Raw genomic sequence first — 11,603 nt, 5'->3', positions numbered from 1 at the left:
GTGTGTGCACAGTCCGAGCGTGTATCCAGAAAGCCATTATGTGAAAATCGTGAATTTTGTTTTTAAAATGAATTAAGGTTGACTTCGGTCAACATTTTGGGTAAACGGACCCGGACCCATGATTTGATGATCCCGGAGGGTCCATTGAAAAATATGGGATTTGGGCGTATGCCCCGGAATTAAATTCCAAGGTCCTAAGCCTGAGAAATGAATTTTTAAAGAAAATTATTTTCTGGAATATATATGAGTTTTTGGAAATGAAATATGTTTGAATTTGATGGTATCATGCCCGTATTTTGGTTTCGGTGCCCGATACATGTCTTATATGTGATTTAAGTTCAGACTATAAAATTTGTTTAGAAACGGAGGTCATATAACGTGATTCGGAACATTAGTTGTAAAATTTGAAGCTTTGAAAGTTGTTGAGATTTTCTTTGATTTTGATGCTAAATTCATAGTTATTGATGTTGTTTTGATGATTTGATCGCACGAGCAAGTCCGTATGATATTTTTGGACTTGCGCGCATGTTTGGTTTGGAGCCCTGATGGCTTGGGTGAGTTTTGGATATGCTACGGAGTGAAATTTGGACTTAGGAAATTGCTGGTATATTGCATGTCTGCAGGCCTGGTTCGTAAATGCGAGAAAAGTACTGCAAATGCGAAAGTCGACCTGGGCTACCTTGGTCGCAAATGCGACGTTTGTATCGCAAATGTGATATCGCATTTACGAAGGGTCCCACGCAAATGCGAAGGTGACAAAAATTGCACTTGGTCGCAAATGCGACAAAATCTTCACATTTGCGAAGTCAACAGGTTTTGAAGGGGTTCGCAATTGCGAACCCTGGTCGCAATTGAGACATCTTCGACCTGCAAATTCATAATTTAGCCGAAAATGTTTAATTTTTCAAACGTTTTCAAAACCTAAACACCTTTGGGTGATTTTTCAAAGACAAGTACTCTTCCAAATCGATTGTAAGTCATTTCTAATTCGTTTTCATTAATCTTTAACATCCTTTCACATGACTTTAACTCAAAATCAAGGGTTTTCATGGGGGAAATTAGGTGTTTTGGGTAAAAGTTAGTTTCTTTTTCAAATTTTGAGGATTTGAACCTCGATTTGAGGTCCGATTTCAAAACAAATTATATATTTGGGTTCATGGGTGAATGGGTAATCGGGTTTTGGTTTGAACGTCGGGTTTTGACCATGTGGGCTCGGGATCGATTTTTGACCTTTTGGAAAAAACATTGGAAAACTTATTTTCATGTAGTAAAATTGATTCAGTTAGCATTTATTGATATAGTTAAGTAACTTGTGGGTAGATACGGTCAAACTGGTGGTGGAAACAAGAGGTAAAGCGGTAGTTGAGGCTTGAATTGTGTTAATGGCATCGAGGTAAGTGTTTGGTCTAACCTTAGCTTGAGGGATTAGGAGTTGGGTCTTATTTGTTATGTGTTAATTGAGGAGTACGACGTATAGGCATGGTGACGAGTATCTATACGTCGGTGTCAAGCATGGCCATGGGTCTAGTGTTGTAATTGTTGTGGCTTCGTTGAGATTTATTCATGCTTAATATGTTGATTATCATTGTTGGTTCCCTTGATGGGATGCTATTGTTTATGATATTGTCTCCCTTGCCGGGATGTTATTGTTTATGATATTGTCTCTTTTGCCGGGATGTTATTGTTATGACATTGTCTCCCTTGCCAGGAGGTTATTGTTAATGATATTGTTTCCCTTGCCGGGATATTGTTGTTATACTCTTATTTTCTTGTCGGGATTCTTTGTGATTGATGATGATTTGTAAATGGGATCGGTTGGCACGCCGCCACGGAAATATATGAAATGGGAGCGGGTTGCACACCTGCAATGAGATATATGAAATGAGAGCGGGTTGCACGCTTGCAACGAGATATATGAAATAGGAGCGGGTTGCATGCCTGCAACAAGATATATGAAATGGGAGCGGGTTGCACGCCTGCAATGAGATATATGAAATAGGAGCGGGTTACACGCCTGTAACGAGATATATGAAATAGGATCGGGTTGCACGCCTGCAACAAGAAAGAAATGAATGTGAATACTGTGTTTGTTTTCCTCATTATTGTTGTCAATTAAATTATGATTTCTTTACATTCCTCTTTGGTATTTTGTTGTTATCTGATACTCCCCGTAGCATGCTTTCCCCTTCCCATCTTTAACTGTGAATATCTGCTTTTATTTTCCATTGTATATGATTTAACTGCACGGGTTTATTTGGTAGTCTGGTCCTAGCCTCATTACTACTTTGCCGAGGTTAGGCTAGGCACTTACCAACACATGGGGTCGGTCGTGCTGATACTACACTCTGCATTGTGTGTAGATCCCGGTGCAGCAACTTTTGGACCGCAGTGAGGGTGTTGTCTTCAGTCCATTCAGGCAACCCGAGGTAGTCCTGCAGGCGTCCGCAGGCCTTGGCGTCTACTTTTATCTTTCTATACTATTTTTTCTATGTATTTCTAAAGCAGTTTGTATTTATCTTTCGGACCTTTTGTTTGTAGTACTCTTAGACAGTCAGTGAAATTGTGACACTAGATCTGGGTAGCTTTTAGTTATGGAATTTTGTTGGTAATAATCGTTACATCTCTTTTCTTCTGCTTAATTCCGATGTTTATATGGTGTTGTTCACCATTGTTAAAGGATTAAAATATATGAGAAAGGTTAAGTAATTGGAACCATTGGCTTGCCTAGCTTTCATTAGTAGGCTCCATCACGACCCCCGAGGGTGGAAAATCCGAGTCGTGACACTAAGTCACTCTCTCCCTATAAATAAACTCTTCTATCTTTCTCCATATATCTCTTAGCTTGTTTTTTTCTTGTTCCATATTGTTACTTTGAGTTATATTTTATAACACGTTATCAGCACGAGACTCTACCGTCTCAAGAAGCTCTTTGAGAAGACTAAGGTATAACTTTTCTCCTCTTTTAATTATGACTGATATTATGAAAAGAAAGTTCGTTGCCCTTGAAATTTCGGGCAAGAACTATATGACATGGGTGTTGGATGCTGAAATCCATGTTGATGCAATGGGTCTTGGAGACGCCATTAAAGAGAAAACTAAGGCCTTGATTTTCTTGCGTCATCACCTTAATAAAGGGTTGAAAATAGAATATCACACAGTCAAAGACCCACTTGTTTTGTGGAATGGCTTAACGGAAAGATATGACAACTTAAAGTTGGTCACTCTTCCACAAGCACGATATGATTGGACTCATCTGAGGCTCCAAGACTTTAAGTCTGTTTCTGTATATAATTCTGCGATGTTCAGAATTACTTCTAAGTTGAAACTCTGTGGAGATACTATCACTGACTATGATATGCTTGAAAAAATGTTTACAACATTTCATGCCTCCAGTATGGTCCTGCAACAACAGTAGAGAGAGAAAGGTTTCAAGAAGTACTCTGAGTTGATTTCTCTTCTCCTTGTGGCTGAAAGAAACAACGATTTGCTCATGAGAAATCACGAAAATCGACCCACTGGATCTACACCATTGCCTGAAGTGGATGAGGTGTATTCTCATTATGCTAAGCGTGGAAAAGGCTGTGACTCTAGTCGTGGTCGTGGTTGTGGCCGTAGACAAGTAAGAAATTTTCCTGGTGTTAATCATCCCCCAAAGAGAAATAACCACCAAAAATGGAAAGGGAAAGATGAGAAGCCAAACGTAAATGGTTCAGAAACTGAATGCTATCGTTGCGGTGGACAAGGGCATTGGGCAAATATTTGTTGTGTACCAAGACATTTGGTTGAGCTTTATCAAGCATCTCTAAAGAATAAAGGCCCTGAAGCCAATTTTGTCTCTGACAATAATTTTGACATCATCCACTTGGATGTGGCAGACTTCTTTGAGTACCATGATAGGAAAATAGACCGCTTGATCGGTGATGGATCTATGGTGAAAGATGATTGAGTAGTTTAAATTTTATTTTTGCCTATTCGTACTAGTTAGTGAATAAACATCATGTAATCGTAGTTCTTTAAATGAGTAATAGTGATTAGTATCAATTAATATTATTTGTTTTATTAAATAGACTTTGTTCGTTTTGAAATCCCAAGAAGCCAACAATGTTTCTGTTGTTAGGATCTATAGAGCTGCAATTTAATCATATAAATGTTGTTGCTCACAAAATATAGATGCGTCAGTTAATGGATACAAAAAGATTTCCAACTTATGACATGTATATGGATAAAACAGATATGTACTTATGACTAATGTGCATCAAAGGTATTTGATTTAAATGATTTGTCTAATGACGACAAGAAAATGCTGTACGGTCATTACTTTAATAATTTTTACACTGTTCAGTTTTATTTTGTTATGTTAAACCGAGTGAAATGCAATTTGTTGTAAATACAAAATCAAATAAGTTATATAATGTAAATAAATTTATTGTACTTGTATTAGTCATATGTGTAGTGTACTCATAATTTCATTATTTTTAGCTATGTAATTATTTGTATGATAATTAGAGTTTGCTCAAAATTGCATTACAAGATCATTATTGAATTATTGGTTTAACTCTGTTATTCTCCTATTTTTTTCTCTAAAAATACTAATATTTATTTATATATTTCTTTTGTATGTCAAATAATGGGAAGCAAATATAGATATCTCACAAAGCAAACTTGGATCAACGTTCAATTGTAAAAATATTTGTTTAGTTGATTCATGTACAACACATACAATATTCAAAGAGAAGAAATATTTCTCTCATTTAAGTATGCATAAGGCAGATGTTACTATAATTTCTCGTAGTAGTAAATTAACTGAAGGCTCTGGAAGAGCTACTATAACTCTGTCTAAGGGAACAATACTTATTATAGAGAATGCAATGTTCTCCTCCAAGTCCAAGAGGAACTTGTTGAGTTTTAAAGATATCCGCCGAAATGGATATCATATTGAGACAATAGATGAGAATAATCTTGAATATATCATAATTACCAAGAATGTCTCTGGCTAAAAGAGGGTTATTGAGAAGTTCACATCTTTATCTTGTGTCCTGTATTGGGCAAGAATTAGTGCAATTGAGGCACATTCTACTGTAAACAAAAAGGTTACTAATTCCAATACTTTTGTACTTTGGCATGATCGATTGGGACACCCTGGATCAATTATGATGAGACGAATTATAGAAAACTCAAATGGGCATCCATTAAAGAATTTAAAGATTCTTTTAAATAATGAATTTTCTTGAACTTCTTGTTATCAAGGCATGTTAATTATAAGACCATCACCAACAAAGGTTGGGATTGAGTCCTCTGCATTTTTAGAACGTATACAAGGGGACATTTGTGGAACTATTCACCCACCTAGTGGGTCGTTTAGATATTTTATGGTCTTAATAGGTGCATCATCTAGATGTTCTCATGTGTGCCTATTGTCATCTCGCAACCTCGCGTTTGCAAAATTAATGGCACAAATAATTCGATTACGGGCGCAATTCCCTGATACTCCAATTAAGTCTATTAGACTTGATAATGCTGCTGAGTTTTCATCCCAAGCATTTAATTATTATTTCTTATCAATCGGGATAAAAGTGAAACATCCTATAGCTCATGCTCACACTCAAAATGGCCTAGCAGAGTCTTTAATTAAACGTCTGCAATTAATAACAAGACCGTTACTCAAGAAAACGAGGGTTACCCACTTCTGTTTGGGGTCACGCCATTTTGCATGCAGCAATGCTAGTTCGTCTCAGACCGACAAATTATCATAAATACTTTCCGTTGCAATTAGTTTTGGGTCATGAACCTAATATATCCCATTTAAAAATTTTTGGATGCGCAGTATATGTTCCTGTAGCACCGCCATATCGCACCAAAATGGGTCCCAAAAAAAGGTTAGGAATATATGTTGGGTTTGAATCGCCCTCCGTTATTCTCTATCTTGAAACATTAACGGGGGATCTGTTCAGTGCACGATTTGCAGACTGTCGATTCGATGAGACACTTTTCCCAAAATTAGGGGAGAAAATTGTGAAAAGAAACGGAAAATTTTGTGGAAAATCCATCATTGGCTCATCTTGATCCACGTGCCTCTATTTGTGAAAAAGAGGTGAAAAAAGATTATCCATTTGCAGAAAATAGCAAATCAAATGCCAGATGCATTTACGGATCTGAAAAGGATAACAAAATCACATATCCCTGCAGAGAATGTTCCAATCCGTATTGATGTCCCTATTGGACAATCTTCTAGTGTCATAGCTAATGAGTCAAAAGCATGCCTAAAACGTGGCAGACCATTAGGTTCTAAGGATCGAAATCCTAGAAAAAAGAAAACAAATGATCAAAATAACACTACAAAAGAATCTCATGAAGAAATTCACGATTTAACAAATCTGAGATTCATGAGGAAACCACTGAGCCCGAGACTCAAACAAATAAGGAACTATCAATAAATCCAATCGATATTGAGACAAATTTGAATCAATTGGATATAGTGGTGGATAGTGTCTTTGCATATAATGTTGCATCTAGCATTATTCAAGATAGTGAGGATCTTAAACATCAATCTATTGGAGAATGTCGACAAAGACGTGATTGGCCAAAATGGCAAAAAACAATCCAATCATAGTTGAATTCACTTGCAAAACGTAAAGCTTTTGGGCCTATAGTCCAAACACCTAATGGTGTTAAGCCTGTTGGCTATAAATGGGTCTTTGTACGTAAAAGGAATGAGAAAAATGAGGTACAAAGATATAAGGAACGCCTTGTTGCACAAGGATTTTCACAAAGGCCTGGTGTCGATTATGAAGAGACGTATTCTCCTGTTATGGGTGTTATAACGTTCTGTTATCTCATTAGTCTTAATGTCCATGAAAGCTGACATGCATTTAATTGATGTGGTTACCACATACCTTTATGGCTCACTTGATAATGAGATATACATGAATATTCCCGAGGGATTTAAAATGCCCAACGCAAATAATTCAAAGTCCCAGGAAATGTTTTCAATCATATTGCAAAGATCTTTATATGGTCTAAAGCAATCAGGATGAATGTATAATCGTCTTAGTGAGTATTTATTAAAGAAAGGCTATATAAATGATACCATTTGCCCGTGCGTTTTTATAAAGAAAACAACATCGGAATTTATTGTACTTGCCGTATATGTTGATGACATAAACTTTATTGGAACTCTTATATAACTCCAAAAAGGAAATTGATTATTTAAAGAAGGAATTCGAGATGAAAGATCTCGGAAAGACAAAATTATGTCTTGGTTTGCAAATTAAAAATTTAGCAAACGAAATTTTTGTTCATCAATCTGCCTATATAAAAAAGGTATTGAAACGGTTTTACATGGATGGAGCACATCCATTAAGTACTTCGATGGTTGTTCAATCACTTGATATGAATAAGGATCCATTCCGACCTCAAGAAGTGAATGAAGAGCTACTTACTCCTGAAGTACCATATCTTAGTGTAATTGGTGAACTAATGTATCTTGCTAACGCTAAAAGGCCTGACAAAACTTTTTTCAGTTAATGTCTTAGCAAGATATAGCTCTGCTCTTACAAGGAGATATTGGAATAGAATCAAACACATATTACGGTATCTAAAAGGAACTACCGATATGAGCTTATTTTATGGCACTAATTGCAGTCCTGATCTTGTTGGTTATGCCAATGCTGGGTATTTATCTGACCCACACAAGGCTCGATCTCAAACAGGCTATGTGTTACCTGTGGGGGGACTGCCATATCTTGGCGATCGACTAAGCAATCAGTTTTGGATACTTCATCTAATCATACTGAGATAATTGCTATTCATGAAGCAAGTCTAGAATGTGTGTGGTTGAGGTCTATAATACATCTTATTCGAGACAAATGTGGTTTGAAGTGTGACAAACTACCCATAATTTTGTATGAAGACAATGCAGTATGCATAGCCCAATTGAATGGAGGATTCATAAAAGGAAATAGGACAAAGCACATTTCACCAAAGTTATTTTTTACTCATGATCTTCAAAAGAATAGTGATATCAATGTGCAACAAATTCGTTCAAGTGATAATATGGCTGATTTGTTCACCAAGTCTCTACCGACTTCAACCTTCAAAACGCTAGTGTACAAGATTGGGATGAGGAGACTCAAGGATGTGAATTGATGCTCTCATCAGGGGGAGTTAATGTGCGTTGCACTCTTTTTCCCTTACAAGGTTTTGTCCCACTGGATTTTCGTTGCAAGATTTTTAACGAGGCAACCAAAAGGTGCATTTCTAAACATGTGTACTCTTTTTCCTTTTCTAGAATTTTTTTTCCACTGGGTTTTATTTTAGTTAAGGTTTTAACGAGGCACATTATCTGTTGAATAGACATACAAGGGGAGTGTTATAAATAGAACTTTATTTATGGTGAATGTCTATATTTAGAGAGATTCTAGGGTTTATTACTTGGTGGCTAAGTCACTCTCTCCCTATAAATAGAGGGTTATATTCTATTGTAATTCATCCCAAAATTCCATAAGAATTCCCTCTCTCTCTTTCTCTGCAATATTGTTCCTCTTCTTTTATATTAAAAGTGGGAAGCCCTTAACCTAAAAGTTAAATTACAAAAGTACCCTTCTAATTAACATAAATATCCTACTTAAAAAATATAGTTATTTCGAAGAACAAATTTTGAAGATCCACGAAAAGTCATGATGGTTCGAAAAAACTTAAAACAAACGTTGGTTTGCAACACTTTTATTTCTTATTATTCATCCGAACAAAAGCAAAAGATGACTATTCTCTGGAAAAGCAAATAAAGAGAAGAATTATATGAGTGTGTTGGGGTTCTTCTACTGTTACAAGCATAAATTTAATTATATTTCTTTCGGTGGGATATATATGCAAATGAAATTGACATCAAAGCTTGAAACTTCACAATATTGGAATGACTGTAACAGTTCTAACTTAAAGTACTGAATGCAAATACCGAATTTATACCTCTAACTACCACTCACACAAAAAAGCTCTAAAACTTACTAAAATCTCAGTTCCACAAATATCTTGAAGAGTTCTCAGTTTTTAAAGTTCCGACATTGAATCAAAATTAATATCTCAAACTTTGTACGTGTAAAATATCATGTGTTTAGATGAAATTGAAACGAGCCTGCTCCAGTGTGTATATTAGTCGTATTCCATTTACCATTCTCTTTAACTGTTATGGTTCAGTGGAAATAAAAAAGTTAATGAAGTAGGTAGGGAATATTTAAAGTTGTCTGTTTTTTTATTATCAATATAACCATAAATACATCGAGTGATAATTTCAATTAGAACATCGTTGATTGTCGATTGTTGCTAAGAAATTCAGTAACCATGGATAATTAGTAAAATGACTTTTTTTTCTGTCTTTGATATTGTTACGATCCGACCGGCCGTTTTAAGTATTTGCACGTCACTCGCTAGTTCTCGGACATGAGTAGCTCCATATGATACATTATGACTTATGTGAATCATCGGTTTGGTTTTCAGGTTATTCGGAATTGATTTGGAAGAATGATTCTGAGCTAGAAGCTTTAAAATTTGAAAGATTTGACCAAGTTTGACTTTTAATATTTGACCTCGGATTGGAATTATGATGGTTCCTCTAGCTTCGTTTGGGTGATTTTAGACTCAGGAGCGCATCCGGATTGCGATTTAGAGGTCTGTAGTAGAATTTGGCTTGAAATGCGAAACTTGAAATGTTGGAATGTTTGACAGGGAGTGAACTATTTGATATCGGGGTCGGATTTCGATTCTGGAAGTTGGAGAAGATCTGTGATGTCAAATGTGACTTGTGTGCAAAATTTAAGGTCAATCGGACGTGATTTGAAAGGTTTCGGCATCGTTGTGGAAGTTTGAAGTTTCAAAGTTCATTGATTTTGAATTGAGGTGTGATTCGTCTTTTTAGCGTTTTTTGATGTGATTGAGGTCTCGACTAAGTCCGTGATATGTTTTGAGACTTGTTGGTATGTTCGGACGGGGTCCCGAGGGGTTCGGGTGAGTTTCGGGTGAGTTTCAGACCATTTCTAGGTCATTTTTAGTTGCTGGTTTTTGGCTTCAGGGGTGTATTGTGCGTTAGCGTAGATTTGGCCGCGTCAGCAAAGAGAAAAATAGGAAAACCGGAGTTGTGCTATGCGATTGCGGAAGTTTTCACGCGATCGCATAGAATAAAATCTCTACTGCGCTGACCCGGTTTTGAAGGCTTATATCTCACAATCTATAAAGAATTTGGAGATGATCCAAAAATGAATGTTGTAGCCCTTGATATCTTATTTTCAGAAATTTAAACCAATTGTAATTTGGAGTAATGTACATAAGGTTATGACCATTATACTAGAGGCTATCCGAAAGAGTTGGAGAAGGCTGCTGAAAAAATTTGTTCTTCGCGATCGCAGGAGAATGGCCACGATCGCATAGAGTAAAAAATGGGCTCGAATATTTTGTGTTTCGCTATCACATTAGTTTGTTTGTGATAGAATAGGGTAAATGCCTAGGGCAGATTATAAAGTACTCTATTTCGAAGGTTCGGACATTTTTGCATTTTTGGAGCTAGGGAGCTCGAATTGAGGCGATTCTTGAAGCAATATTCACCATATGAATTGGGGTAAGTATTCTCTACTCGGTTTTGATTATATTTCATGAATCTATCATCAATTGAGAAATCAAGTCGCATGACAGAAAAAATAGATGTGAAGTTTCTCCTAACTCTGTATCCTCTGGGGGATAAATACAGACGTCTTCGTACCGATCCGTCAGACTCTATTAAGTTTGTCCGTAAATTGTGAGACACTAAGCAACCTAGAGCTCTGGTACCAACTTATCTCGACCCCGGATTTTTCACCCTCGGGAGTCGTGATGGCGCCTATTAGTAAAAGCTAGGCAAGCCAATTATTCTAATTATTTAATCCTTTTCATTTTTAATCCCTTAAAAATTATGAGTTAACATTTTATAAAAAACGGAAATAATAAAGCGGAAGAATGAAATGTAATAATTTAAAATAATACCGATACAAATCCATAAATATAAGCTACCCAGAACTCATGTCACAATCTCACAAACTATCTAAGAATATTATAAATAGGGTCCGAACAAAATAGATACATGTCTGTCTAATAAATAGTAAAGAACAGCAGAAAAACTAGATAAGAAGGGGACGCCAAGACCTGCGGACGCCTGCAGGACTACCTCGGGTCGCCTGATGGACTGAAGGCAGCAACCTCACTATTTTCCAAAAGCTGCAGCACCGGGATCTGCACATAGTGAAAAGTGTAGTATTAGCAGTACTGACCCCATGTGCTGGTAAGTGTCTAGCCTAACCTCGGCGAAGTAGTGACGAGGCTAGGACCAGACTACTAAATAAACATGTGCAATTAAATCATATACATCGGAAATATTTTACAGTTAAAGATAGGAGGGGGGAAAACATGCTACGGGGAATATCAGGTAACAATAGAAAACCAATAGAGGAATGTAAAGAAATCCATTATTCAGTTATCAGCAAGAATCAAGAACTCAATAACATGTGCACGGCATCACCCTTCATGCTTTTACTCTCATCCTCACCATAAAAATCAATAGAATTAGCACGGCATCACCCTTC

At 36.6% G+C, this 11,603-nt stretch overlaps 1 protein-coding gene across 1 annotated transcript; it reads left to right on the top strand.

Moving 5' to 3' along the window:
- The first annotated feature begins 3,490 nt into the window (after positions 1-3,490).
- On the top strand, positions 3,491-3,946 carry LOC107823841 (uncharacterized). The gene has a single exon (XM_016650542.1). It carries the CDS (start codon positions 3,491-3,493, stop codon positions 3,944-3,946), a length of 456 nt encoding a protein of 151 aa, XP_016506028.1.
- Positions 3,947-11,603: the final 7,657 nt, after the last annotated feature.

The sequence above is a fragment of the Nicotiana tabacum genome, chromosome 22 (genome assembly GCF_000715075.1).
Source record: "Nicotiana tabacum cultivar K326 chromosome 22, ASM71507v2, whole genome shotgun sequence".
NCBI lineage: Eukaryota > Viridiplantae > Streptophyta > Magnoliopsida > Solanales > Solanaceae > Nicotiana > Nicotiana tabacum.
Note: the sequence above shows the minus strand (reverse complement) of the source record. Positions and strands in the feature narration are given on the sequence as shown.

Coding starts and splice junctions, on each gene's coding strand:
- LOC107823841 (XM_016650542.1), top strand. CDS start 3,491: ATGAGAAATCACGAAAATCGACCCACTGGATCTACACCATTGCCTGAA.